The sequence below is a fragment of the Mya arenaria genome, chromosome 7, assembly GCF_026914265.1.
Source record: "Mya arenaria isolate MELC-2E11 chromosome 7, ASM2691426v1".
In the NCBI taxonomy this organism is placed as follows: Eukaryota; Metazoa; Mollusca; class Bivalvia; order Myida; family Myidae; genus Mya; species Mya arenaria.
The window spans coordinates 63,592,917-63,618,011 of NC_069128.1; the positions used below are offsets into that span (position 1 = coordinate 63,592,917).

A 25,095-nucleotide genomic window follows, 5' to 3' on the forward strand; every position below is an offset into this window, starting at 1 on the left:
AAATATTGTTGGACTGACATTCTATGTTTTCAAACAGACAACGGTATGGCAGTGAATTCAATTTACTACATCTGTAAAGGATTTTCTCAGTCAAACAAGGGATGTAACTTTGCAGTATGTACATCTGCATATTGTCTCTGGCCATATGTGTACCAAGTTTCATTCAAATATCATTTTGTTTTCGTAAAACAAGGGCGGTATAAGTAAAACATCTTAAGTCATTTCTTAACTTAAGTCGATTTCAAAAATATTTTAAAGTCAAATTTTAAGATAAATACAATTGTTTTTAACTTAAAATATGCATATAACATAAAACTAATCAAAATATAAAGTATTTTAGAAATTAATGAGTTATTATATCATATGACAAGGGAGATTCTTAACTTAGGAATATGATTTAAGTTAGGAAAATTTCAGCTGTTTTATGAATACAGGCCTAGAGGAGCTAACCAAGAGTGCAGCAAAGCCAACAACAATGCTCTGCTGTTTATTAAGTAGGACAAAGGGTATCACTCAACAATGTTAAGGCTAGAGTTATGACCCTTGCTTTACATGTGCGTATTGTCACTGGTAACATACATACCAAGTTTCATGGTAATATCTTGAATAGTTGATGAGACCACATCAAGGCTTTCGCAATAACCCAACTTCCATTAGTTCAACAAGATTGCCATGGAGCAAACGCCTGAGCTCCTCTGATATAGAACCAGGGGCATAACTTCAAAATCATCACAGCCAGAACTATGGGCCTTGCTTTACATGTGCATATTGTTACTGGCAACAGGTATACCAAGTTTCATTGAATATCTTGAATGGTTTATGATTTATTGCTAAGGACTAGGATTGCTTAAGTTTTTGGATGAATTGAAGCTGCCAACACTGATATCGCTGATATCGAAACCATGGCTATCACATTTATGCCAAGACTTTCTCTTCAAAAAACAGACAAGGTAAAACTGATCTGGTATTTCCTTACAAAAGAGCTCTCATATATTATAAGATAACCATAGCAAATTGTGTCTGACATTTACAAATTGTTAGACCCATCTTATAAATCAAATTTTTTTAGAGGTTGGCATTTGCGGAAAAGGCTGTATTATCCCTAAAACTTATTCAAAATGCCTATTAAACTAATTGAAAAACTGAGCTCTCTTTTAAACCCGTTCTTTTTACTTTAAAGGGCAACGCTGTATCATTTTCCGGCGATTTTCTTCTTCTTTTTTTAAAGCTCAATACATTCTGTTTAGATAAACCAAATACTTGCTAAACCATACAGTCCTATTGAATGTTTTTGTTTACATCAATATATGCAAAGTAGCCAACTAGACAATGGTCAGAGCCTAGATTTCACTGTCGATAATGGGTTGGCAATCACGGTATAAATGCTTATACGTCATTCAACAACCTGCCTAAACAATCTGCTTTTAAAAATAAAACCGTTCAATGCTTTCTTTATTTAGATAACATGAAAATATCTATAATGAGTACAATATGAATTGTCTCTTATTTACTGACTTTTTCTACAAACATTTGATTTTATGGTTCACATTTAACTTCAAGAGCATATCCATTTTATCTCAATATATTTTTTGATTTTTTTTGTTCAAAATAGCTTCATGCATTAAATGAAGGAGCTGGTGCACCCTTAAGAATTTAGAAATGGGTAAATATTTATTCAACAAATAGATTTTTCATTTCTACACAAATAATTTTGACTTCTCGAAACATGATTTTTACAACATATATTGGGCTGATTGTTCAGGACTTTGATTAAGTTAGCAACGTGATAAACAACATTGTTGTTAACTTTTAAATTTGAATTATTTGATTTGAAGTTTTTGTCTGATATTTGAATATTTAGTATTTCAGTTATAAACATTTTTTCCAGGCTAGTGATAGGACTGTCTTTGGCACAAAATGTCAGTAATCAAGAAAATAATTAGGTCTAACAAGAGCAGTCACAGACTGCCATAACCCCCACCGAATTAAGAACAATATCCATTTTGCCTTATGACAAAGGATTACAATTAAACATTGGAAATAATTTAACTCAAAGAACACTGCACCCAGAGTTATGATTCTTTTGCAATGAACTTCTCCTAAATTAGATTTATTTGAATATGAAGTATGAAGTAAATACCTCAAAGTTGTGCTCCTGACAAAACACAAGTATGAAAATTAACAAAGGGCAGTAAATAAAAAATACTGCACACAGAGTTATGGTTCTTGGGCACTGCATTTCTCCTAAATTAAATCTGTCTGTATATAAAGTTTGAAGTTAATACCTCAAGGACTTTTCAAGTTTTTCAAGTTGTGCTCCAGACAAGATGGCCTGGACGCACACACGACTACCATTACTATATCTTCTCCGTCTTTCAGCAGGGGATAATAAACTAGTGTATGGCTGGTAACAGTTTGGCTTTTAAGATATAGACATGTACACCACCTTTTTCTTCATCGCACAATTACCTGGCAAGATCCAGAAAAGCGTCCATTCCGGTGAGGCGACTGTCCACATTACTAACAGCAAGCTTGTCTTTCAGGTCCATCTGACCGGGGTGAATGGTGACAACAAGAATAACGCCGATGATGATTGCCATGAACGTCGTCCCGAAGTAGTAGATCAGCGTTCGAATGCCCATGTGGCCGCTTGCCTTGGCATCGAGAGACGATACACCTGCGAACAAAGTTTCATATTTAGAAAAAAAAGAAAGCAAAAACAAGTCTAGAATAATTTTTCTTGTAGGATATTATGAAATCTGAATAAATGGGATTTCTGTTTGCAATAACATCTCTGTTAATAGGATGTAATAAAGCAATATTTGCATTTAACAAATAATTATCACTCCATATCAAGCAATTGAGTCTGTTTAAAACAAGTTTTAAAAAATAGAAAATTTTACATTAAATCAGACATTTGAGGATGTTTACCTAAATCCACACTTCTCAAATTACATATTTACATACTGCAGTTTCAATTACGTTTTCATAATAAAATGAAATGAAATATCATTGTATGTTGGGTGTCAAAAGGACACGTTATCAAGTTTTAAGGTTAAATTATTTTATAGAATAACGATCACTTTGTCAAATGATTGTCAGGCAAAGTGATTGTCAATGATTTTATGTACTTTATAAGGTTAGCTTCTGACCGAGCCTTAACCATTGTTTGTCACCCTTCAATGTGACAATGTCTGGCGGCTAGACTGCCCCTCGATTTGCACGAGTGTATGTGTACTCCTGTTGGAGAGAAAAAAAGTTACAAGCATATTTAAGTCCAGGTTTACCTCCCTGGACAAGTAAAACAATTCTTGAGATAAACTTAAAACTATAACTAATTTCAAACAAATAACAAGAGCGCTTGAGAGCAAATGCTCGCCTGTTGTTTTTCAGCTAAACAAGGGTCAGAACTCAATAATTATTGAAGCCAGGGGTCGTATTCACATACATGTCTAAGCCTCAAAGGTAAACTTAGGACACAAGATTCAGACTTTTGGCTGTAAAACGGTATTCAATTTCAATGTTTCTGGGATCAAAGTTTGAGTCCAAAGTCTGAGTCTGAGTTTCAAACACTGAGTCTATAATTTAGAAGCTTTGCAACCTTCCAAGATGTCAGCTGGACATAGAGCTATCGTTAGAAATCCTATTTATCAGAGGCAAGTGCCAGGTCCTCGTGTTTTCAGAGAGCAACCTGCTGGAGGACCTGAGGTAAGAGGAGATCTTTGCCCGCTAGCGTTTCCGGCTGGATACGATCTATTTTATTGTGGATTTACGCCAGACAGCTTTATAGGCTTTGCTGTGTACCAAGTTTCATTTAAATATCTTGCAAAGGCTTTGGAATATTACGGCAAAAATTAAGGCTTTCATGCTAACGCTAATTTACGACATCAAGGCTATGACAATAATATTTAGATCATTATAAAACCATTACTACTATTTTTGGCAAATCAACAATAAAATCAACTTGTACACTAAACAACAAATATAAGATGAGAAAATATTGTGGAAGGATTTTTTTTACCCAAAGTCGTAATGAAATAAAATAAATTTGTGATCAAAATAATGTGAAAATCATAAAGTGTCTGGGTATTAACTTACTGACATAAAAAGCAAAAGACAAACACATAATGTTTCCATATGAAACAGTATTTTATAGAAATTTTCTTATCAGTTTAATTATTTATATTACACATCATACAAGGTATCAGGCAAGTCATTCACTTTTATGTAATATGATTCATCAGTTCAACTGATGCTATTGTGATTAAGCAAAAGGCCAAGACTAAAAAGAATTGGGGGCCTAAGCTGACCTACAGTTTGAGGGGTGGTGTTTGAGGGGTGGGTTGGTAGGTAGGTTTTTTTGTTCTTTTATATTTTCATCCTTCTACCTTCAGTAATAAGACATGATAAACAATGAAGAAGCTAAAAAATAATTCGGGTGCAACTTAATCCAATGAAGCGGATACAAAATCATTCGGGTATCAATAAACCAAAAAATCAATCGGGTGACAAGTGAAAAGGCTAAAATTCATTTGGGTGCCAATAACCAATGAAAAGGCTAAAAAATTATTAGGGTGCCAACTACCAAAGAAGAGGCTAAAAATAATGTGGTTGCCAATAAGCAATGAAGAGGCTAAAAATAATGCGGGTGCCAACAAGCAATAAAGAGGCTAAAAAAAATCGGATGCCAATAAGCAATGAGGAGGCTAAAAATAATCCGTGTGCCAATAAGCAATGAAGAGGCTTAAAATAATCAGGGTGCCAATAAGCAATGAAGGGTCTAAAAATAATCCGGGTGCCAATAAGCAATGAAGGGGCTAAAAATAATTTGGGTGCCAACAAGCAATGAAGGGGCTAAAAATAATTCGGGTGCCAACAAGCAATGAAGGGGCTAAAAATAATCTGGGTGCCAATAAGCAATGAAGGGGCTAAAAATAATCCGGGTTCCAATAAGCAATGAAGAGGCTAAAAATAATTCGGGTGCCAACAAGCAATGAAGGGGCTAAAAATAATCTGGGTGCCAATAAGCGATGAAGGGGCTAAAAATAATCCGGGTTCCAATAAGCAATGAAGAGGCTAAAAATAATTCGGGTGCCAACAAGCAATGAAGGGGCTAAAAATAATCTGGGTGCCAATATTAGCAATGAAGGGGCTAAAAATAATCCGGGTTCCAATAAGCAATTAAGAGGCTAAAATCCGGGTAACAACTACCAATGAAGGAGCTTAAAAATCATTTGGGTGCCAACTACCAATGAAGGGGCTTAAAAATCATTTGAGTGCAAATATCCAATAAAGAGGCTTAAAAATCATTCGGGTGCAAATATCCAATAAAGAGCCTAAAAAAACATTTCAGGGCCAATAACGAATAAAGGGGTTTAAAAATCATTAGGTGTGAGTGTTTTCTGTGAGGCAGTCGGATAAGATTAAAAAAAAACTTTTTTATTTGTGGTCTTACAAATATAAAACATTCAATCGTGTAAAACTTTAGTGACAGCTTCGTTATTAACTATTTTAAATGCAAATTATTTTGCTTTTGTATAAGACTTTGCATTAATTGAATCTGATTTTATGTCACTTCATGTCTAGATTTTTTGCACCAAGCAATAATCTGTTACCCGGCAAAAATCAAATATCATCCGGCTCAGACATTCTATCCCTTTTAAATTAAAATCTGCATGTATAGCAACAATTCAACATTCAGGCTTAAATTTTACTAAATGATGAAACAGCTAATACAAACCAGGGCCCATCAATAAGATATCTTAGTTAGAAACTTCACGCTGCTTAAGAGAGCGCTTGAGGACCCCTAAAAAGTACAGGCAGAATCTATGGATAAATGTCCTTACGATATTTTTATTAAAACACAGTTTAGGCCAAAAACGGGACAGTTTACACAAAAAACGGGGTCACTCCTAAAACAGGGTCATGCCAAAAACGGGGTCACTCCTAAAACTGGGTTATGCCTGGAAATTAACAATTTTAAACCTTTTGATCTTTAATGAAACAGCTAGGGCCCTCAGATGCCATCTTATCATTTCAAACCGATAGCAATGCTATCTATTGAAAGTGATGCTGAGACAAAGTTTATTTGAAGTTGCAGGCAAAACATTCTGACACTTTCATTTCCAACTCCACTATTATATTTAACTGAATTGTTTTTATCCAATGATATTTTGGCGAACACACATTGATAAGATAGTGACATCAACTTTACTACAAAATTATAAAGTATAAAGAATTACATAAAGGATTATAAGCTTAAGGCTGCACTCTCACAGATTGACTGTTTTGACAAAAAGAAATCTTTTGTCTTGTAATCACAAATGAGCCTATTTTTCCGTAAATGTCTGGAAAGCAGTGATACAGGATTGCTGACAAAATCAAAGATCAGATAGCATTTTTTCATATTTAAGTTCCAGAATTGATGTTTTTTAGCTAAAAGCGTTACTAACGCTTTAAGAAAGTATGGAATTTTTCGGCAGTTTCCTAAACGATTGAGATTTGTTCTAATGTGAGTTATCTTATATGACTGAATTGAATGGATTGATACCAAAATCAGCCAATTCTGAGACAATTGTTTTTAAACAGGGTCAAAACAGACAATCTGTGAGAGTGCAGCTTTGATATTAGAGTGCTAAATGTACTTTAATATAGTAATTTATCATGGTAAAAGCCCATAAATATTTTGTTTTAATTCTCAAAAATTGAGAAACCTTAAAAATTTATGACATGAAAAACTAAAACTGGAATAATTTCCATTAAAGCATTTACAGTTCAACTCTCGCATAATAGCCAATTTGTGATAATTCGTGATAAATTAAGACAATTTTTTCATAAAAGACACATTAAGTGCACTTCATCTGCCAAACTATAATTTAACCCAGGTGGTTATAAATAATTGCATGGTTGTAAAATATGTTTTACTGTTAACTTAAGTTAATTGCATACATTCAATACATAACAGTGAACAATAAAACTGGTACTTAATGTGAAACTTTTTCATTTTTTATAATAAAAATTCAGTTCCTATTGATGCCAAATCGTAGAAAGACCTATACTATTGCAGGTTCAGCTGCTGGAATTTGGATACTAAAAGGTTATGGGGGAGATAACTGCAGCAAAAAAACTTAAGGGAGTAAAACATCTTGCCAATAGTAAACACTTGTTGAATGGCTTGTTGGTAAATAGTAAAAAAAATATTTGCCCAAGTTTGAGAAAAAAACAGTCAACTGTTGCCCGAGCCAAGTTTTGACTATTAATTGACCGACCAGCCATTTAAGAAAAAAGTATTACATGACAGAAGAATAGTTGATCATAAAAGTTCCATGGCATGGATCAACGTGTACCTGATACAAGCAATTAATACTGTAAATAATATTTTGAGTGGCTTCCCTTGTTCATAGGCGAAATGTAAACATACACCTTTCATATCACTTAACCTTGATGCACACTTTGATTTAAAACTGGAATTTTCAATTTAAGAAATATTATACATAAACTTTCTTTTTTTCCAATCATACTTAATGTATTATAAAGCATTAAAGTATAATTGAATTAGTGGGTTTCCTCCAGGTGCAGTTACCCCCACAACATAACACCACACTCTTGCATTACATGTGCCAATGAGAGTGATTAATTTAATGGTGTTATAACTTGTTTTACAATCGTTGTAAAATAAATAAGTTTAAACTAAACTTTTTTTTCTCTTATGAGTGTGTAGCTAAATATGCAATGAACAAAAAGAAAATAATTTACCAACAAGAAAATTCAGAACTATTGACTGCCTACCAAACTATTGACCGGTATACAGCAAAAACTATTGACCAGTCAAATAGCAAAAACTATTGATCGGTCAAAAAGCAAAAACTATTGACCAGCGATTTAAATAGGAAGTGATGTAATAATGAGGTTGAACATTATGGAATATGTAAATGATATACCTCGATTGGGGCCAATAATGTTTAGAACTTCGTTAAAGTTAACAAGTTGATTCAAGACATTTAAACATGAAATATTTTACTATTAGCTTACATATTTAAAGAAGTACATTTGAAACAGCTGTATCTAATCTTGTTATTAATACAGTATATCACAAGTGTATCCATAGTTAACAGTTAACAACGATGTTGTTAACAATGTTGTTAACTTTAAAAAAGTTCTGAACAATCAGCTCATGTTCAAGTAAAAAATTTATTTCACCAAGAAGAAATAGGTCATACAGGAAATATGACAGGGGCACCTAGGCGACTATAAATGAATTGCAAGACATTCATCCTCGCCCACATCCTTTTTTTTCCGCAGGCCCTTAAATTTTATTGACTCAAATATAAATGTAGAACTGGCGTCTGTATTTGCGTATCAGTCCAGTACTGTTTTGGAATGGCGTTTATTCATACCAGCCAGTGTTGATGTAAACATTCACATGTAAAAAAAAAAGAAGAATTGTTACAATGGGGTCCGTGGTTCCTCTAGAAATACATTTTTATGGTCCCTTATGCAATAAGGAAGAGCATGAACACATATTCAATGGTGAATCGGTCATCTAGGAAAAAAAATGTAATCCCTCGTCCCCATTTAAAAAAAAAAATGAATTATAATCTATCTTTTAATTCATATGGGGTCACCAGTCTTGTTTTTAAGGTCAAACATACTTTTAAGGTAATTTAAGTTGTTTTTGTTGAATAGAATATTTGATAAGATACGAAAACAATGATTATTTTTGATATTTTAAGAACCACTTCTGTTTGTCGGGGTTCAAATGTACTGTTTAGGTTTGAATTCAACACCCGAAACAGTTTTAATGACTGTCAAACATTATCACCTCAACTAGTGCAATTTTTAACAGCTTTTTGGGGAAAGAATGTAAGTTGAGCTTCAGAATAGTTACATTACTGAAATGACTATGAATCATCTTTCAAGTCTCTATTGTGAGGCTGACATCCTAATTATAAGCCATCAATTTGTAACCTGCTGTGCTGTTTACTAAAACTTAATTCAGCAATTTGAAATTTGCATAAATATTCAACCCAGGTGATCAACTACTTACTTGTGACCATTACTTAATGAAGGGTTTAAAGCTTCACTCTCTCAGATTGAACGTTTTGATAACTATTTTTATTTTTTGTCTTGGAATGAACCAATTTCTCCGTAAATATCTGCAAATTAGTGTAAAAAAATCTACTGACAAAAGATCAGATCGCAGATTATCATATTTCCGTTCAAAAATTATGTTCTTTGGCTTAAAGCATTACTAATGATGTAAGAAAAATGCATAAAACATCTCTCTCTTTTTTAACTTAAATATGAATATGTGCAATCTGATTTTTTGTCAGCTGTCTTATATCACTGGTTTCCATGCATTTTCTTATAAATTGGCTCATTCTTATACAAAAAAATAAAAAGTTGTCAACACGTTCAATACTTGAATAAATGCCAAAAAAATTTTTTTTTAATGTATTATCATCTTTAATTTATTTGACTTAAATGATCAAAGCAATCTGTACCTAAATCATATGTTTTTTGTTTTGTTTTTATCATTAACGTTGAATGAGTGGTAATGTTCTAAAATTAAATGCTTTTTTGCAACAAACTATATTGTTCACCTTAAATATTATACAAGTGGGTCAAAATATCAGCAAACCCCATTTTTGATAAAAAGTTGAAGTTACTAATTTATCAAAATAAATCACACAATTTAACAACTCCATTAATCAAAATAATTCACGAAATTTTATAAAATAATATGACAAATAGTAATGGATATAGTTTTAAACGATGATGGCTATAATTACTTTGTCATTTTTATGTCCGACAATTAAAAAACATAGAATAAGGAGTGGATGCAAACAATCTTCCATTTTTCTCCTGTTCAAGGGAAATAACTTGACAAAAATTGGAGCAAGAGTTATGGGCCTTAATACACATTCCCATATTGTCAGTTTACAGATATACCAAATTTTATCTGAATATCTTTGTAAATTTTGAGAAACAGCCTAGGTCAAGGAACGGTCAAGGTCAAGGAATGGCCAAGGTCGATAACTGGCTAAGGTTGAGGAATGGCCAAGGTCAAGGAACATCCAAGGTAAAGGAATGGCCAAGGTCAAGGAACAGCCAAGGTTAAGGAATGGCGAAGATCAAGGAACAGCCAAGGTCAAGGTACGGCCAAGGTCAAGGAACGGCCAAGGTCTTTTCTTTCCAAACAAAAGACAAGCTTAAAATGTGGTTTGCAAGTAGAACACTAAACAAAATACTTTTCTTTGTCCAATGAAAGAGTAATTTAATTTATACAAAAAACCTGAATATCAAAGGAAATGCACTTCATCAAACCAAGAAAACTCAGTAACGAGGTACATCATGAAAAGCCATTAAATTAATTGTTGGCATGTTGATTAAGAAATAATGTTGACATGTTTTGTAATTCTCTATGATTGATAAAAAAACTTTTCCATCTATGATAGCAATATCAATCTGGGATAGTGATTATATTCTCAGAACTATAATCTTGATGATATAAAAACATAAAAGGATGACTGGCATTGTTAACATTCATACCAAGTTTCATTTAATACGTCAAATAGTTTTCATTTTATGGCAGAAACTAATGCCGAATTTTACATGCTGCATTAGTCATGAAATAGCACTACAATACTAAAACAATATCAAGGGGGAAAATACAATTGAGCTATTCTATACTTAAAAAAACATTAGCACTAAATTTGGATGCCAATATTGGTCTTTTTAGCCCACATTAATTTTATCACACACATATGCAACCAAAAACAACATCAAGCCACTGAGGAAAATCTATTTTTTTTTGGCCATATAAATACACAAACATCAAAAACTGCTGTATAAACAATTAAGAATAGTAAACCAATTTACATACCCACAATTAAACTGGAAACAATCAGGGGTAGAATTAACATCTTCAAGGCCCGCATAAGGATCTCTCCCGGGAAAGCTATCAACTCGATTGCCATTGGTGAGGGCTCTGCGAGACGAATGAGGGAGCCCAGAATTACGCCCATAACTACGCCCAATATTGTGAGCACCAGAAGTAGATTTTTTCGACACCATCCTAGGACCTGAAATAAAAAAAAATGGACAATTGTGAGAAACAAGTTTATCTTGTATACTAAATATGTGTTTCCGGTTATCATCTCAATGACCTTTATACCAGCCCTGGGAAGATCATTTTCCAACCTCAATGAAAAATGTGTCAAACACAACAAGCCAATTTAAAAGAGCTTAATGCATAATTTTATTTTCTATTTATGATGTATCAAAACAGGGGAAAAAATGAAAAAGAAAAAAATGATATTGTAGAAATAAAAAATAAAAAAGGTCATGGTCTGTAAGAAACTGTTTGGAAAAATGTTCAAGAACTGTGTTTCTAACATCAAAGTAATTAAAATGTATGCAAGAAAAATGATAATTCATGAGTTGCCAGTATGCATTGGAAAATTCGAACCTCCAGCATTTTAAGATGGTGGGGTTTGATCCCCATGACCTGCAAACTTTTCATGGCCTTAACAGACACAAACAGACACTTAAACACCAGTTTCTACTCATTAAGCACACTCTACCAGGATTCTATTGATGATTAAGATATCAGTTTTTGTCACAAGTTAGTTTAAACTAAATATTTCGCATTGCATTCAATTACAAAAGCAACACGAACAATTCATAGATATATTTAGTGTTGGCGCTCACACCTCAGCCGATAGAATGACCAGACGTATTCACATTTTAATATTTGATCATAATGATTACTTCCAATAAGTATATTATTATTGATTTATTGTGTGGGCTATTTCCCATTTACACTAAGCAAGTTATTTTTGGCCAAAGAACACAATAACTAAGAATCTGTACTTTTTCTTCATTCTTTTCTGAAAATAAATTTATAACAATTTATCACATCCATAACTAAGGTCAATATATTTTCATTGCCAATTTGTATAAGCAAGTTTGAATAAGGTAGATGTAACATTATCAATTATGTATAGATTGAGATCATAAATAAAAGATAAAATGTATCATTTCAAAACAAATTTTGATACGGCACATTAATTTTTATTCACGCATACATGATTTATTTCATTTATAGATCTTATAATAGTTTTTATGCTTTATGAACACTTTTATTTATGTATTAAAGCTGTTGTTCAAATGCACATGTTTGCTACAAGGCTACAAGGCACAACCACAAGCAATCCTCAGGATTCAAGTGCACGAACATCTCATTTAAAATTTAACAACCATGACCCTTTTCAAAATTAACAACCATGAAACACTCCCTAACACACTGCTATGTCGGTGAGGAAATAAAAATTGTGATACTAATGCCTCGGTCACATAAGCAACTGCAGCCGTCACAAACGCCAGGGTAGCTGCATGGCGTATTTTGAAGTTTTGAAGACAGAAAACCTTCGGCTGCCATATGGCCTTTGTAGAGATGATACATGGTCAACTTAGGGCATCCCTGCAGTGGCAGTAGAATTTTGACAAATACCAAGACAGATGCTAGGTAGTTGCAAAAGTTCCACAAGGTGGGGCCATATGGCGACCGTGTGGGCATAAAAGGGCTCTCCGGCATAGCTACGGCATAGCTATTGCAACAGGGAGCTTTAAAGGGACTGTACACCTGATTGGCACCAAAAAGTTTTTTTTCTGTAACGAATCTCAGGACGATTATCTAATAGAATGTGTAACACTTTGATATCATAATTGTAAAAAAAGTACCAAAATGTAAAAAATAAATGTGTCAGAGACTGGGTTCGAACCCATGTCGCCAAAATTGCAGTCCAGCGCCTTATCCACTGAGCTACAACGGCTTATACTAATTGGGTGACATAATTAAGCTATACACCTACCTCGGTAATATCACATAATAACACCAACTAGCCAATCACGCATAAGGAATGAATTCTACCTGGTAGACATACCCAGTAATCTTTTTTAATGGAAAAATACAAATTAACTGCTAAACTTTAATAAATTGTAAACTATGTGGTACTTCAGTTAGTAAGTTTCAATGCATTGTAAACATCGATGCCAAGTTTATGTCAGTTTTCGACAGTTTCCTTCTTTTTTTCGCTATTTTATCATATGGAGTACAGCCCCTTTCAAATGAAAAAAAGTTATAACTCCACATTATACTCCTACGGCCTGTAAATTATAGGGATATGTGGTATGGTTACCCTGCATTGTAGATCATCTGCGGCTGCCACACATATCTCTGATTTCTGGGGCCTATGGCAGCTGTAGTAGCCTAGCCGTTGAGCAAATGTGACTGAGGCATTAAGGACAAACAAACCAATTGAAGCCATAAGGCTCTAGACACTGTGTCAACAAGATAGGACAGTAGTTCACTGATCTGAAGATGTACTCTTATGACCTTGACCTTCAACTGTCAAGGCCACTTAACCATTTGCTCAGCATATTGACATGCTGCATTATTTTGAATTCTTATATTGAGCAGGTAAAAACACACTAGTAGTTGGTGTGACCTTGACTTTGAAAAGTGCAGTGCTTTACACACTTCTTGGGTACTTAAACCTATAAATGGATTAATGCAAAAGGTATTGAACATATCTGAATCAACAAAACTATCATAACATATATGTTAGCATGTGATGTTTTATCAGAAAAAAATACATTGACCTTAAACCTTCCAGTTACAAATGCAGCATATCTGGGGCAAATTCATAATATTTTTTTTCTAGAAAAAACAACAACAATGCTCTAAACCTCCTGTAAGTGTAATTGACTTGTATGCATGGAATACGAGCTCAAATGTCTGCTTAGGTATTAGTATGCATATACACATTTTCTTGTGAAAATAAATGCCATAGCATTAAATGTACCAGATTGGATAAGACATAGGCTATGTTTTGCCATCTGAGAGTGATAACTGCATAAAAAATAAAAAAAGGATTATTTTATGTAGCAATAACATGCTTTCTGACTATTAACAAGACATAAAGATGTAGGGTACCCAAATCATTGCACTTGACATGCTGTAAGCCTGTACTAGAATCATATTTACAGAGTGAAATCTGGTTTCCTTCATGGGAGAGTATGTTTGCAACCAGCTTAAGGATAAGTACTCAACTCCTGAGATATCAGGAATTGCTGTAATCAAAGAGCAATAATTGTTTATTCCTCACTGAGTTTAAATCTTGTGGTAATTGACAAGATTCCAGTTTTTTGTAGCTCTGTATACCGAGTTACGTAATAGAAGCAATTGAAGCAAAAAGGTTATACCTAACAACGAATATTAATTTTCTGGGAGAAAAATATTTATTCCTATAATCTATATTGCCTTCTACTGATCTTCACCTGATATCAATCTAAGGTCTACAATGAATATCTACCAGACTCCACCTAGCAAAAACTCTCACCCTGGCATTTTTTTTCGACCCTAGATAAAAACAAACATTTTCGATTTTCTGATTTTTAGTTGTTGTTGACCATTTGTGTTGTTTATAATTAAAATCATCAAGTATTAATGATTTAAAACACAATATACCGAAATGTCATGGTAAGCATTGCCATCTTGTTTGCTATTTTAACTGGACTTAAAAACAACAACTTTGTTCATCCCCTACCTAGTATTTTTCAGACTGTTGCACCAATCTCAGATCCTAAGAGTGCTGCCTACTCTTACAAATGAACCCTGTTTAAGTCTGTTTTTAGGACAACATGAAAAAGCTTCAACTCAAGACACATGTACTGTATTATATCATGCATAGGACGCACTTTTTTACTCCCAATTCTCGTCTTAAAAATTGCCTGCGTCCTTTCTATGCTATTAGAATTTCATCTGTTTTTTTCCAAGTCCATTTCAGGTCGAAAATATCGGACCGGGGAAGAACGCGGTAATAGTAAGTATCTGTTCTGCGTCACCGAAGAGAACAACTGACATAGGTAAAATCACGCAAGTTAACACACGCAGAAATATATTGAATGTTTACTTTAAAATGATTTATTGAGAAATAAATTGAACACAAACATGAGTGTTTATTTTTTTACAAAAGGGACGCTACTCACAAAAACTCGATGTGAATCAGCATTTAACTGGATTGAGTTATAACGGCAACGGAAAATCGGGAAAGGAGGTAAATATCAATTAATCGTTGTTCATGATTTTAATGTTTCGATATTTTACAAAACATTTTGTTGTATGTTACTGTTTTAAAAAATTAATAAAGGAATGTGCATAACGCAAAGTAGCATTATTGTCACTATCAAATCTTTTCAAATGTGCGAAGGTGTGAAAAACACCCGCTGTCTGTCATTAGAAAAACATCAATAGAACGAACTATTGCGATGGTAATACCGTATGGTTGTTTGTTCGCATTTTACCCGACGTGCTTTCCGCTTGCAAGGCTAATTACCGACACGCATTAATTATGCCTGACATGCTTTATTCCGCCCAGCGACAAGCCTTATCAAAACAATCATCAGTTTTACACAGTTTTGCAACGGTTGCAACGGTTGACTGTCATTCAGAAGGCATGTCGGAACTATTGCAACGGTTGACTGTCAGTCAGAATGCGTGTCGGGACTATTACAGCATTTGTATAAGTCTTATAATATGCGTGAATGTTCTCAAAATGTCAAGACTTAACTAAATTACCGAAATGCTAAATTACCGATATACGACGATAATTATCGAAATTCACAAGACAGTTATCGAAATATGCCTTATATAACTTTTTTTTTTTACTTCAATATATGTTATAAATACTTTACCAACCTCAATTTTTCGGCTCCGACTTTGACATTTTTCCGCTGCGTCCTATCTTATATATTAAGGGTTTTTACCCGTTTTTCAACTATTTTCTTGCCTGCGTCCTATCTATGCTAGCGTCCTATACATGATATAATATGGTATACAAACCACTCGAACAAATCTCATCCTGGTATGTCCTGAACTTGACATTAAGGTTTCTAACCCACAAATATGTGAATTTTGAATGCTTTGTGACCTCAAACTATTCTGATAAAATTTGAAAGGGTTTCATGTTCAGAAAACACCGCAATGCGATAAAACCTGGCCCCAATATCACAAAAATACTCAAGTTTAGTCTCAATCTCAACTCAATTTACCACACATAAAAGCATAGTGTTATTCAAAATATTGTATTTTGTTATACTTATTGAAAATGTATTTTCTCATAGAATATGTTATTGAAAGAATTTGATAATATTTCAAAGAAAACTAATTCTAGAGCAAAATATATACTGGAGTAATTGTTAAAAGGCAATGAATTGTACTCAAGTACATTTTTGGCTGTAGAATATTTTACCCTAGGAATCTATACCAAAGAATATAATCAACTTATTCAATGATAAAATGCGGTTTTAAAATGTGTAAAATCATATTTTTTTCCAATATTTTTTGTTGTTTTATGGTAAAATGAGTTGAGATTGAGATTTTACTTAAGTTTTTTCTGATAATCTGCCTAAAAATAATTATACCTAAAATAATATCACAAACCATCTTTTTTAGGTTGGAATGAATTTTTAATTTCGTGTCCAATTCAGTTGAAATAAAGAGCAAATTATATACAGACTGTAATAAATTCATGTATAATGCATTTTCCATACATTTAAGTTATCAACAAGCAATGCTGAGCAACCAAAGAACTAAGTTCTTTGTGGGGTGCATTGCATTCCTTCATACAATTTGTCAAATTGAATATATCAGGATCCTTGTCAAATGCAAAGCAATAGATAAACAACTCCCACAATTAAGTGTTGGAAGCGCTTAACACTTGATCATCATTCTCATGTTCTGATGAATGATTGACTTGACTTGAGGGAATATGTACTTAATCATGGACATTGAGACTATTGAACAAAATGTCATCTACGTACATGTAATAATTACAGCACCCACAACTCCAATGATTGAGATTATACACAAGTGCTTTAGCTGGAGTGTATAAATTCAATCAAGAGGGTTAGCAGTGACATGCCTGTTTTGTAATGTTTAATAGCAGGGGCGAACCTGGATGCTTTTGAAGTGTACTCAAAGTATGAGCAGCATAGCTGCGTCTCGATCAAAAATGCTGCGAGTGTGGCATGCCCCCTCTCGCCGGTGGTTAAAAGTAACAATTAAGAGGCTATTTCAGTGTCAATATGACACCTTAGTCCTCAGTTTTTATTGCATATTTTTAACTTATTTTCACTTTTTCTGACGAATGCGACACATTGGCCTACGTGCGTATTGCCTTGATACATGGCTCAATAGTGTGTGGTATAAGTAAATAACATTATAATTTATCTGCGTAGTTGTTATGGAACGGTTACGACCATTTTACGATCATTCTACATGTTAATTACAGTTCCAATATGGGACTTGATGTTTACACGAAGAAAAAAAAACAACCTCTCAAACATGGTACAATTAACAGACTGCGCAGCAATTTTTCCATCTCTTAATTAAGCAACTGTCATGGAGACATATGTGTTAAAATCATTTACATTTCTTTCCAACAGTCCCACACATCATGCACTTCAAAAACAACTAACATCCAGAATTATACAGCTGGGTTCAAGATTAAGCCAGTTTTTGTTTATCTGTCAAGTAAATCATCAGCTTCTTAACATTGACATTAACCCTCTCATAAAAAACTTATTTTACGGCTTCTCATGCAAAACATTCCTTTTTTTCAAGAAAGTTTAACAAATATATCTCTGGTGAACTTGTATGTTAATGACAATCGTTTTCCAAAATTATAGTAGAACTTTAAACAATCATTTATTTATTTGAACAATTTCTTTTTCTAAAACATTTACATTTTCTTTAAAAATAGACGTAATAGTAATGCACCCTGTTTGTTATGCTTATTTTTGCAGCTGTAAATACTTCACATAAGTTTGTCAGATTAAAAAGGCAGGACAAAAGAGTGTTTCTAACAAAACAATAATTAATCAAGAACCAAGTGTTTTTTATCTCCTTGGCCAAACAGAATTATAAAAATGAAATATTAATAATTTGTCTTATTTCTTGCAGTTTTATTATGTCTTACACTAGATGAAATAATTTCAGTCCTAGAATCTATTATAACAATGGTGTTCTTAGGCTCAGTCACTCAAGGATTCACTGTATCAATCGTTCAAAAATCACAGGCTCAATCAATCAATGGACCATTAGCTCAATCATGAAAGAAATCACTATCTCAATTTTTAGAGGGATCACTATCTCAACTTCAAAAGAGATCACTATCTCAATTATTAAAGGGGATAGTATAACAACATCAAAAGAGATCACTAGCTCAATTACTAAAGGGATAACTTTCTTAACTTCAAAAGAGATCACTAGCTCAAATACTAAAGGGAATACTATCTCAACTTCAAAAGTGATCACTAGCTCAAATACTAAAGGGAATACTATCTCAACTTCAAAAGTGATCACTAGCTCAATTATTAAAGGGAATACTTTCTCAACTTCAAAAGAGATCGCTTGCTCATTTACTAAAGGGAAAACTATTTCAACTTCAAAAGAGATTGCTAGCTCAATTACTTAAGGGATTACTAAAGGGAAAACTATTTCAACTTCAAAAGAGATTGCTAGCTCAATTACTTAAGGGAATACTATCTCAACTTCAAAAGAGATCACTAGCTCAATTACTAAAGGGAATACTATCTCAACTTCAAAAGAGATCACTAGCTCAATTATTAAAGGGGATTTTATCTCAACTTCAAAATAGATCACTAGCTCAATTACTTAAGGGAATACTATCTCAACTTCAAAAGATATCACTAGCTCAATTACTAAAGGGATAACCTTCTTAATTTCAAAAGAGATCACTAGCTCAATTACTAAATGGAATACTATCTCAACTTCAAACAAGATCAATAGCTCAAATACTAAAGGGAATACTATCTCAACTTCAAAAGATATCACTAGCTCAAATACTAAAGGGATAACTATCTCAGCTTCAAAAGAGATCACTAGCTCAATTTCTAAAGGGAATACTATCTCAACTTCAAAAGAGATCACTAGCTCAATTACTTAAGGGAATACTATCTCAACTTCAAAATAGATCACTAGCTCAATTACTTAAGGGAATACTATCTCAACTTCAAAAGATATCACTAGCTCAATTACTAAAGGGATAACCTTCTTAATTTCAAAAGAGATCACTAGCTCAATTACTAAATGGAATACTATCTCAACTTCAAACGAGATCAATAGCTCAAATACTAAAGGGAATACTATCACAACTTCAAAAGATATCACTAGCTCAAATACTAAAGGGATAACTATCTCAGCTTCAAAAGAGATCACTAGCTCAATTTCTAAAGGGAATACTATCTCAACTTCAAAAGAGATCACTAGCTCAATTACTAAAGGGAATACTATCTCAACTTCAAAAGAGATCACTAGCTCAAATACTAAAGGGATAACTTTCTTAACTTCAAAAGAGATCACTAGCTCAATTACTAAAGGGAATACTATCTCAACTTCAAAAGAGATCACTAGCTCAATTATTAAAGGGGATTTGATCTCAACTTCAAAATAGATCACTAGCTCAATTATTAAAGGGACTAGTATCTCAACTTCAAAAGAGATCACTAGCTCAATTACTAAAGGGAATACTATCTAAATTTCAAACGAGATCACTAGCTCAAATACTAAAGGGAATACTATCTCAACTTCAAAAGAGATCACTAGCTCAAATACTAAAGGGATAACTATCTCAGCTTCAAAAGAGATCACTAGCTCAATTTCTTAAAGGAATACTATCTCAACTTCAAAAGAGATCACTAGCTCAATTACTTAAGGGAATACTATGTCAACTTCTCCTAAAAATACAAGCTATTCCTTACTGGACCAGAAACATATATACATATTCCTTCTCCTTAAAATACAAGCTATTCCTTACTGGACTACCGTACATGTACACTCCCAGAAAAGTAATCAGTGCATTCCATGATAGAACAAGCATTTCAGCTACTGGTCTTGGACATTAATTGGCACTAACACTGATTTAGTGCTAGTCTAATCAACTTAGTTAAGACAAACACTCTTCTTGTCGTGTCAGTTTGGATTTCTTTCTAGTTTTCTACTTGTGCCAAATTCTTCTGACAAAAATAGTGTCCAGTGGAGTATTAAGCAAACCTGAAGCTTAATAGCAGGTTAATCAAGATTCTGTGCCAATGTTGAAAAACTATAAAAAATAATATTTATTATTTTGAAAGCCATTTTTATCATACAATTTAAAGTTTATTTCTAAATGGTGTCATATTTTGTCTTTTAAAAATGCGAGTATTTAAATAAAAAGAATGTTTCATCTACCTTTTCAACAATAAAATAGTCATGTTTTACACTTGAACAATAAGCATTATTATCATAATTATCCAATGGTGAATTCAATAGGACATGCACGCATGTAACTACTATAACCTTACATAATTCTTTTCATCGAGATTTGAGATTAGGTTCAGGTTCAATAACAATAAAGTACAAGAGATAATTGTACAACACGTAATTGTTTGTCCCCACTAATGGAAGTAAATTAGTCTGGTCACATTATATGTCCAAATGGCTAATTTAAAGTTATAACTGTAACATCCGTTCCAAGTTTGAGGCAAGTAGCCATAGTTATTGACCAGTTCTAAATGCTGTTATAGTTGATAGTGAACAAGTTTAATGGATAATATAAAGTTAAGAATATTGGCAGTGCAAGTTGTACAGATATACAGACATATAGCTGCTTAAAGGTCAATTGAATGGTATATAAACCAAAATGTTTGAAAAATATGAAAATGATCAATTTCTTGCAACTTTTAAGCAAAACTTTTAACATTTACTTTTTTATAAGACTTGTTTTGAAAAATGAACATATGGTAATCCTGGTCAATATTGTTACCTAGACCTTTGATCTAAAATTCAGAGGGGTCTACAACAGGGATCTACAAGTAATGACCAACCTCCCCACCAAGTTTAAGGATTAGTAGATCCAATTTATCAATCAGACAAGTTTGTTTGAGCTCTAAGGTCACCATGACCGTGACATTTGACATACTGACCTAAAAATCAATAATAGTCATTTGCTGGTCATGACAGACCTTAGGCCAAGCATTCTCTATTTATTGATCGCTTCATCTGTTGAAGCTCACTGTGACACTGTAAACTTTGACCTACTGACCTGAAAATTAATAGGGGTCATCTGCTGGTCATGACAAACCTCCAAGACCTTAGGCCCAAACGTTCTCTAGTTCTCAGTTTGGCTTAATGACAAACCGATAGACCAACTTACATGTGCAAAGCCATATACCCCACCTTTTTTGAAGGGGGTATAATAATGAGCTTTAATAAAGCAAACTTAATGCAACAGTACCACTACAAAGGGACATAACGATTGAAATATTTAGTCAGAGTTATGTCAACAACAAATGACACTTTGCCAGTGTCAACACCAAGACGCCTGCAACATAATCAAGACTATGACCTGATCTTTAAGATCTAAAAAGCTCTTACCACTTGCAGTTTTGTCTTAGGCTCGCTCTCTTTGCCACCTGTTAACATCGGTCTGTCCGCCATGTTGGCTTATCAGTTATCAATCCAGCTTCAAAATAATAGCTGTCTGGTTATACACTGAAAACAGAGAAAGGTAAAATTCTGAACATTGATAAAAAAACGCTAATTTTTATCAGTATGTTATATCTTACAAAAATTGCTTCATGTCATATACTGCTTCATACACTATTGCATGCTATGGGATAAAACAAGAGCAAGATTCATCCATTTTTTTCTCAGCTGTTCAAGGGCCATAACTCAAGAGATATATCAACTTGAATTATGGAACTTGCATCACATGCACATGTATGTTCCTTGTAAGGGAATGTACCAAGTTCAATGTTCATTGATATTTTTTACTTGATTTTTTTCCGGATATACCCAATATTTACTCGCGTTTTTGCATTCTGACAACAACAACTATAACAACAACAATGACACAAAGAACAAAAGGTGACAGTGACGAAAATACCTCAACATTTGCAGCACATGCATGTTCATTTGTGTTACAAGTTTAATGTTAAATGTCACTAATATATTATGAGTTATTTTCTTTTAGAATCAACATTAACTCACATTTTTGCATTCTTACAATAACAGCAAAAATATTTTCAACAAAGACACTAACAACAAATGATTGCACTGACGAAAAATACTTAAAATACTTTTCTTCAAAAAACCGGCATGTACAAAATTTTAAAAGTTAAAAATTTGAGAAAAAAAATGAAATAAATAAATGTTTACAGGAATACATTTACTTTTTATTTAATGTTCTTTTGAAGTACAAAATATTTATCAATTCAAGTTTAAATGTTGCAGAACTCTAAAAAAATATATCGTAGTTTGAACGCAAGATGACTTTTATGCAATATTTAATCTTCACAATATTTATGCAGCCATAATCAATTAATGTGCATTAAAAGTCACAAATAAAACATGACTGAGATTAAAATGTAAGATACAAATCTAAATACCTCTGTGAACTGTCTAGATGCGATTCTTAACTATCACGAGATAATGAAATTCACCAAACAGTTTTCTCACAAATACATTCAAATTAACTCCAGAGAACGTGTGATAAAATTCAGTCAAATCCACGCATTTTCACAGTATACAAAGCAGAGTCTATTGTTGTTGGAAATACGGAAGGCGAGTTTGTCCTATTTAAGAGATTCACAATTACAACCCTTTTCCAACGATCAATAGCTTCCATAAGAGTTCAGTTGATAGAATCTTTAAAGTCAGATAATGCCCATGTAATTATGATTTTATCTAAATTTTATCTTATGATTTGTACACAAAAAATATAAATATCATTGATTTATTTTTTGCCTGTGGCAAAGCTGTTTTGGCAGGAATATTGTTTGTGTTATTATTAAGGGTTAATGACCATTTAACCTGTCAATAAAAATATCTCATAACAGCCATTTTTCTTTTTCAAAACTTAACATCAAGGTCGAGGTCATTTCAAGTTTTTCATTTTATGATTTATTTGTCATAATAATGGAGAATCCTGATTTAATTAGTTTGTGTGTTTTCTCTAAGTAATAGCTAGTGTTTATTTTTGGTGTTCTAAACAATAAAGTCAGCAGACCATGCACAAGTCAGCACTGACAATAAATGCTAACTTTTTTAGTGTTAAGCACAAAATGCCTCTATACTAAGCCAGCATGCATGCATGAGCTTCTATTTTACCCACTTCATAAAGCCTTTAAATGACTAAATGGAAATTTGGCGGTTGTAATTTGCATAATGGATGGTTGGTTTTCTCAGAGCTCTTCTAAATGATTAAATGTGAATCAGTCTGATGATCCCATCTGCAGATGCATGAATCTGAACACTAAATCAAGCTTGGGAGCATCCGGATTTCTAAATTTGTATACAGAATAAATGGCTTAAATGTTTTCAAATAAAATGTGCACATTGCATGGGTCACCACTGTTGAATCTTGATTTGCTATTTTGTTGATTTGTCATATGCACATTTGTATTTGACACAAACATTATCATTATTTACATTAAAATTTAACACCAATTTGGGGAAAAACATGCATCGCTTTTAATAAATCATTGAAATATTCAACCAGGAGCATCGTAGGTGGATGGCAATGCTTGTCTATATTTCCGTTGTTGATCAAAAGTAAATAGAAAGAGTTACAGGACTTGCTACAAATACATTGAACATACAGGAAGAGTTAGGGAACTTGCTCCAAATACAATGTACATACAGGTATGGTAAAGGAACTTGCTCTGATTTACAATGCACATATAGCAGGAGTTATGCAACTTGCTCTGATTACAATGAACATATAGCAGGAGTTATGCAACTTGCTCTGGTTACAATGAACATACAGCAGGATTTATGGAACTTGCCCTGTTTACAATGAACAAATAGCAGGAGTTATGCAACTTGCTCTGATTACAATGAACATATAGCAGGAGTTATGGAACTTGCTCTGATTACAATGAACATATAGCAGGAGTTATGGAACTTACCCTGATTACAATAAACATATAGCAGGAGTTATGCAACTTGCCCTGATTACAATGAACATATAGCAGGAGTTATGCAACTTGCTCTGATTGCAATGAACATACAGCTAGAGTTACAGAGCTTGCTCGAAATAAACTGAACATATAACAGGAGTTATGCACCTTGCTCCGATTACAATGAACATATAGCAGGAATTATGGAACTTGCTCTAATAACAAACAGCATACAGCTAGAGTTACAGAACTTGCTCTAAATAAAATGAACATATAGCAGGAGTTATGGAACTTGCTCTGATTACAATGAATATACAGCTAGAGTTACAGAACTTGCTCTAAATAAAATGAACATATAACAGGAGTTATGCAACTTGCTCCGGTTACAATGAATATATAACAGGAGTTATGGAACTTGATTTGATTACAATGATCACATAGCAGGAGATAGGGAACTTGCTCCAATTACAATACAAATGTGGTAAGAGCATATGGAACTTAAAATATAGAACATGTGTGTATTATTAAGCTTATCAAGTTTCAAGGCTGTCAATACCTCTTGTTTTTGGTCAATTCAATACTGTATGCATGTATGTTCATGTTTACCAGGTTTCATCTCAATATTTCTTATGGTCTTCAAGTAATGGCCAGCATTCAAGTTTTTCCTTGACAACACCTTTGTCATTGGCAATAATACTGAGGCTGTTAATACCTCTATGGTTTTTGCTAAAAAAAGGCAGACAAGCCAAACATTGTTGCATTATTTATAACTGTTCTCCTATCTTTGAGTAAATTTGCAAATTTCCACCAAGTGGGAAATTCCATCACCTGTTTCCAGAGGATTCTGCCCTCTTCGAGACAAGTCACAATAAGTGAGTAGTGATATTTTTAGTGCAAAACCATAGTAACTTCTTCCACAAACTCTATCATTAGGCTAGTGTTTCCTGGAGTAATATAACTCGGATCTCTAATACATCAAAGTGACAATGGAATCTTCGTAGAATCCTACAGGGAAAAAAAACAAGCTCCAAATTTCCTGAAGGTCTCAGTAAATACCTATCATTACTT

The 25,095-nt window shown here is 33.3% G+C and overlaps 1 protein-coding gene across 3 annotated transcripts in view; it reads right to left on the minus strand.

Moving 5' to 3' along the window:
* LOC128240567 (excitatory amino acid transporter 2-like) overlaps positions 1-25,095 on the minus strand; it is a 50,195-nt gene that overhangs the window by 19,590 nt on the left and 5,510 nt on the right. Inside the window, exons 1-4 of one of the 3 annotated variants that reach the window (XM_052957257.1) lie at positions 22,516-22,710; positions 21,503-21,619; positions 10,886-11,084; positions 2,470-2,677 (exon numbers count right to left, since the gene is read on the minus strand). In XM_052957257.1, the coding sequence (XP_052813217.1) occupies positions 2,470-2,677; positions 10,886-11,084; positions 21,503-21,565 (470 nt within the window). In that variant the 5' untranslated portion in view covers positions 21,566-21,619; positions 22,516-22,710. Of the gene's footprint in view, positions 1-2,469; positions 2,678-3,131; positions 7,532-10,885; positions 11,085-21,502; positions 21,620-22,515; positions 22,711-25,095 lie in introns of those variants that run through there. The other 2 variants (XM_052957256.1, XM_052957258.1) reach the window with 2 other exon arrangements.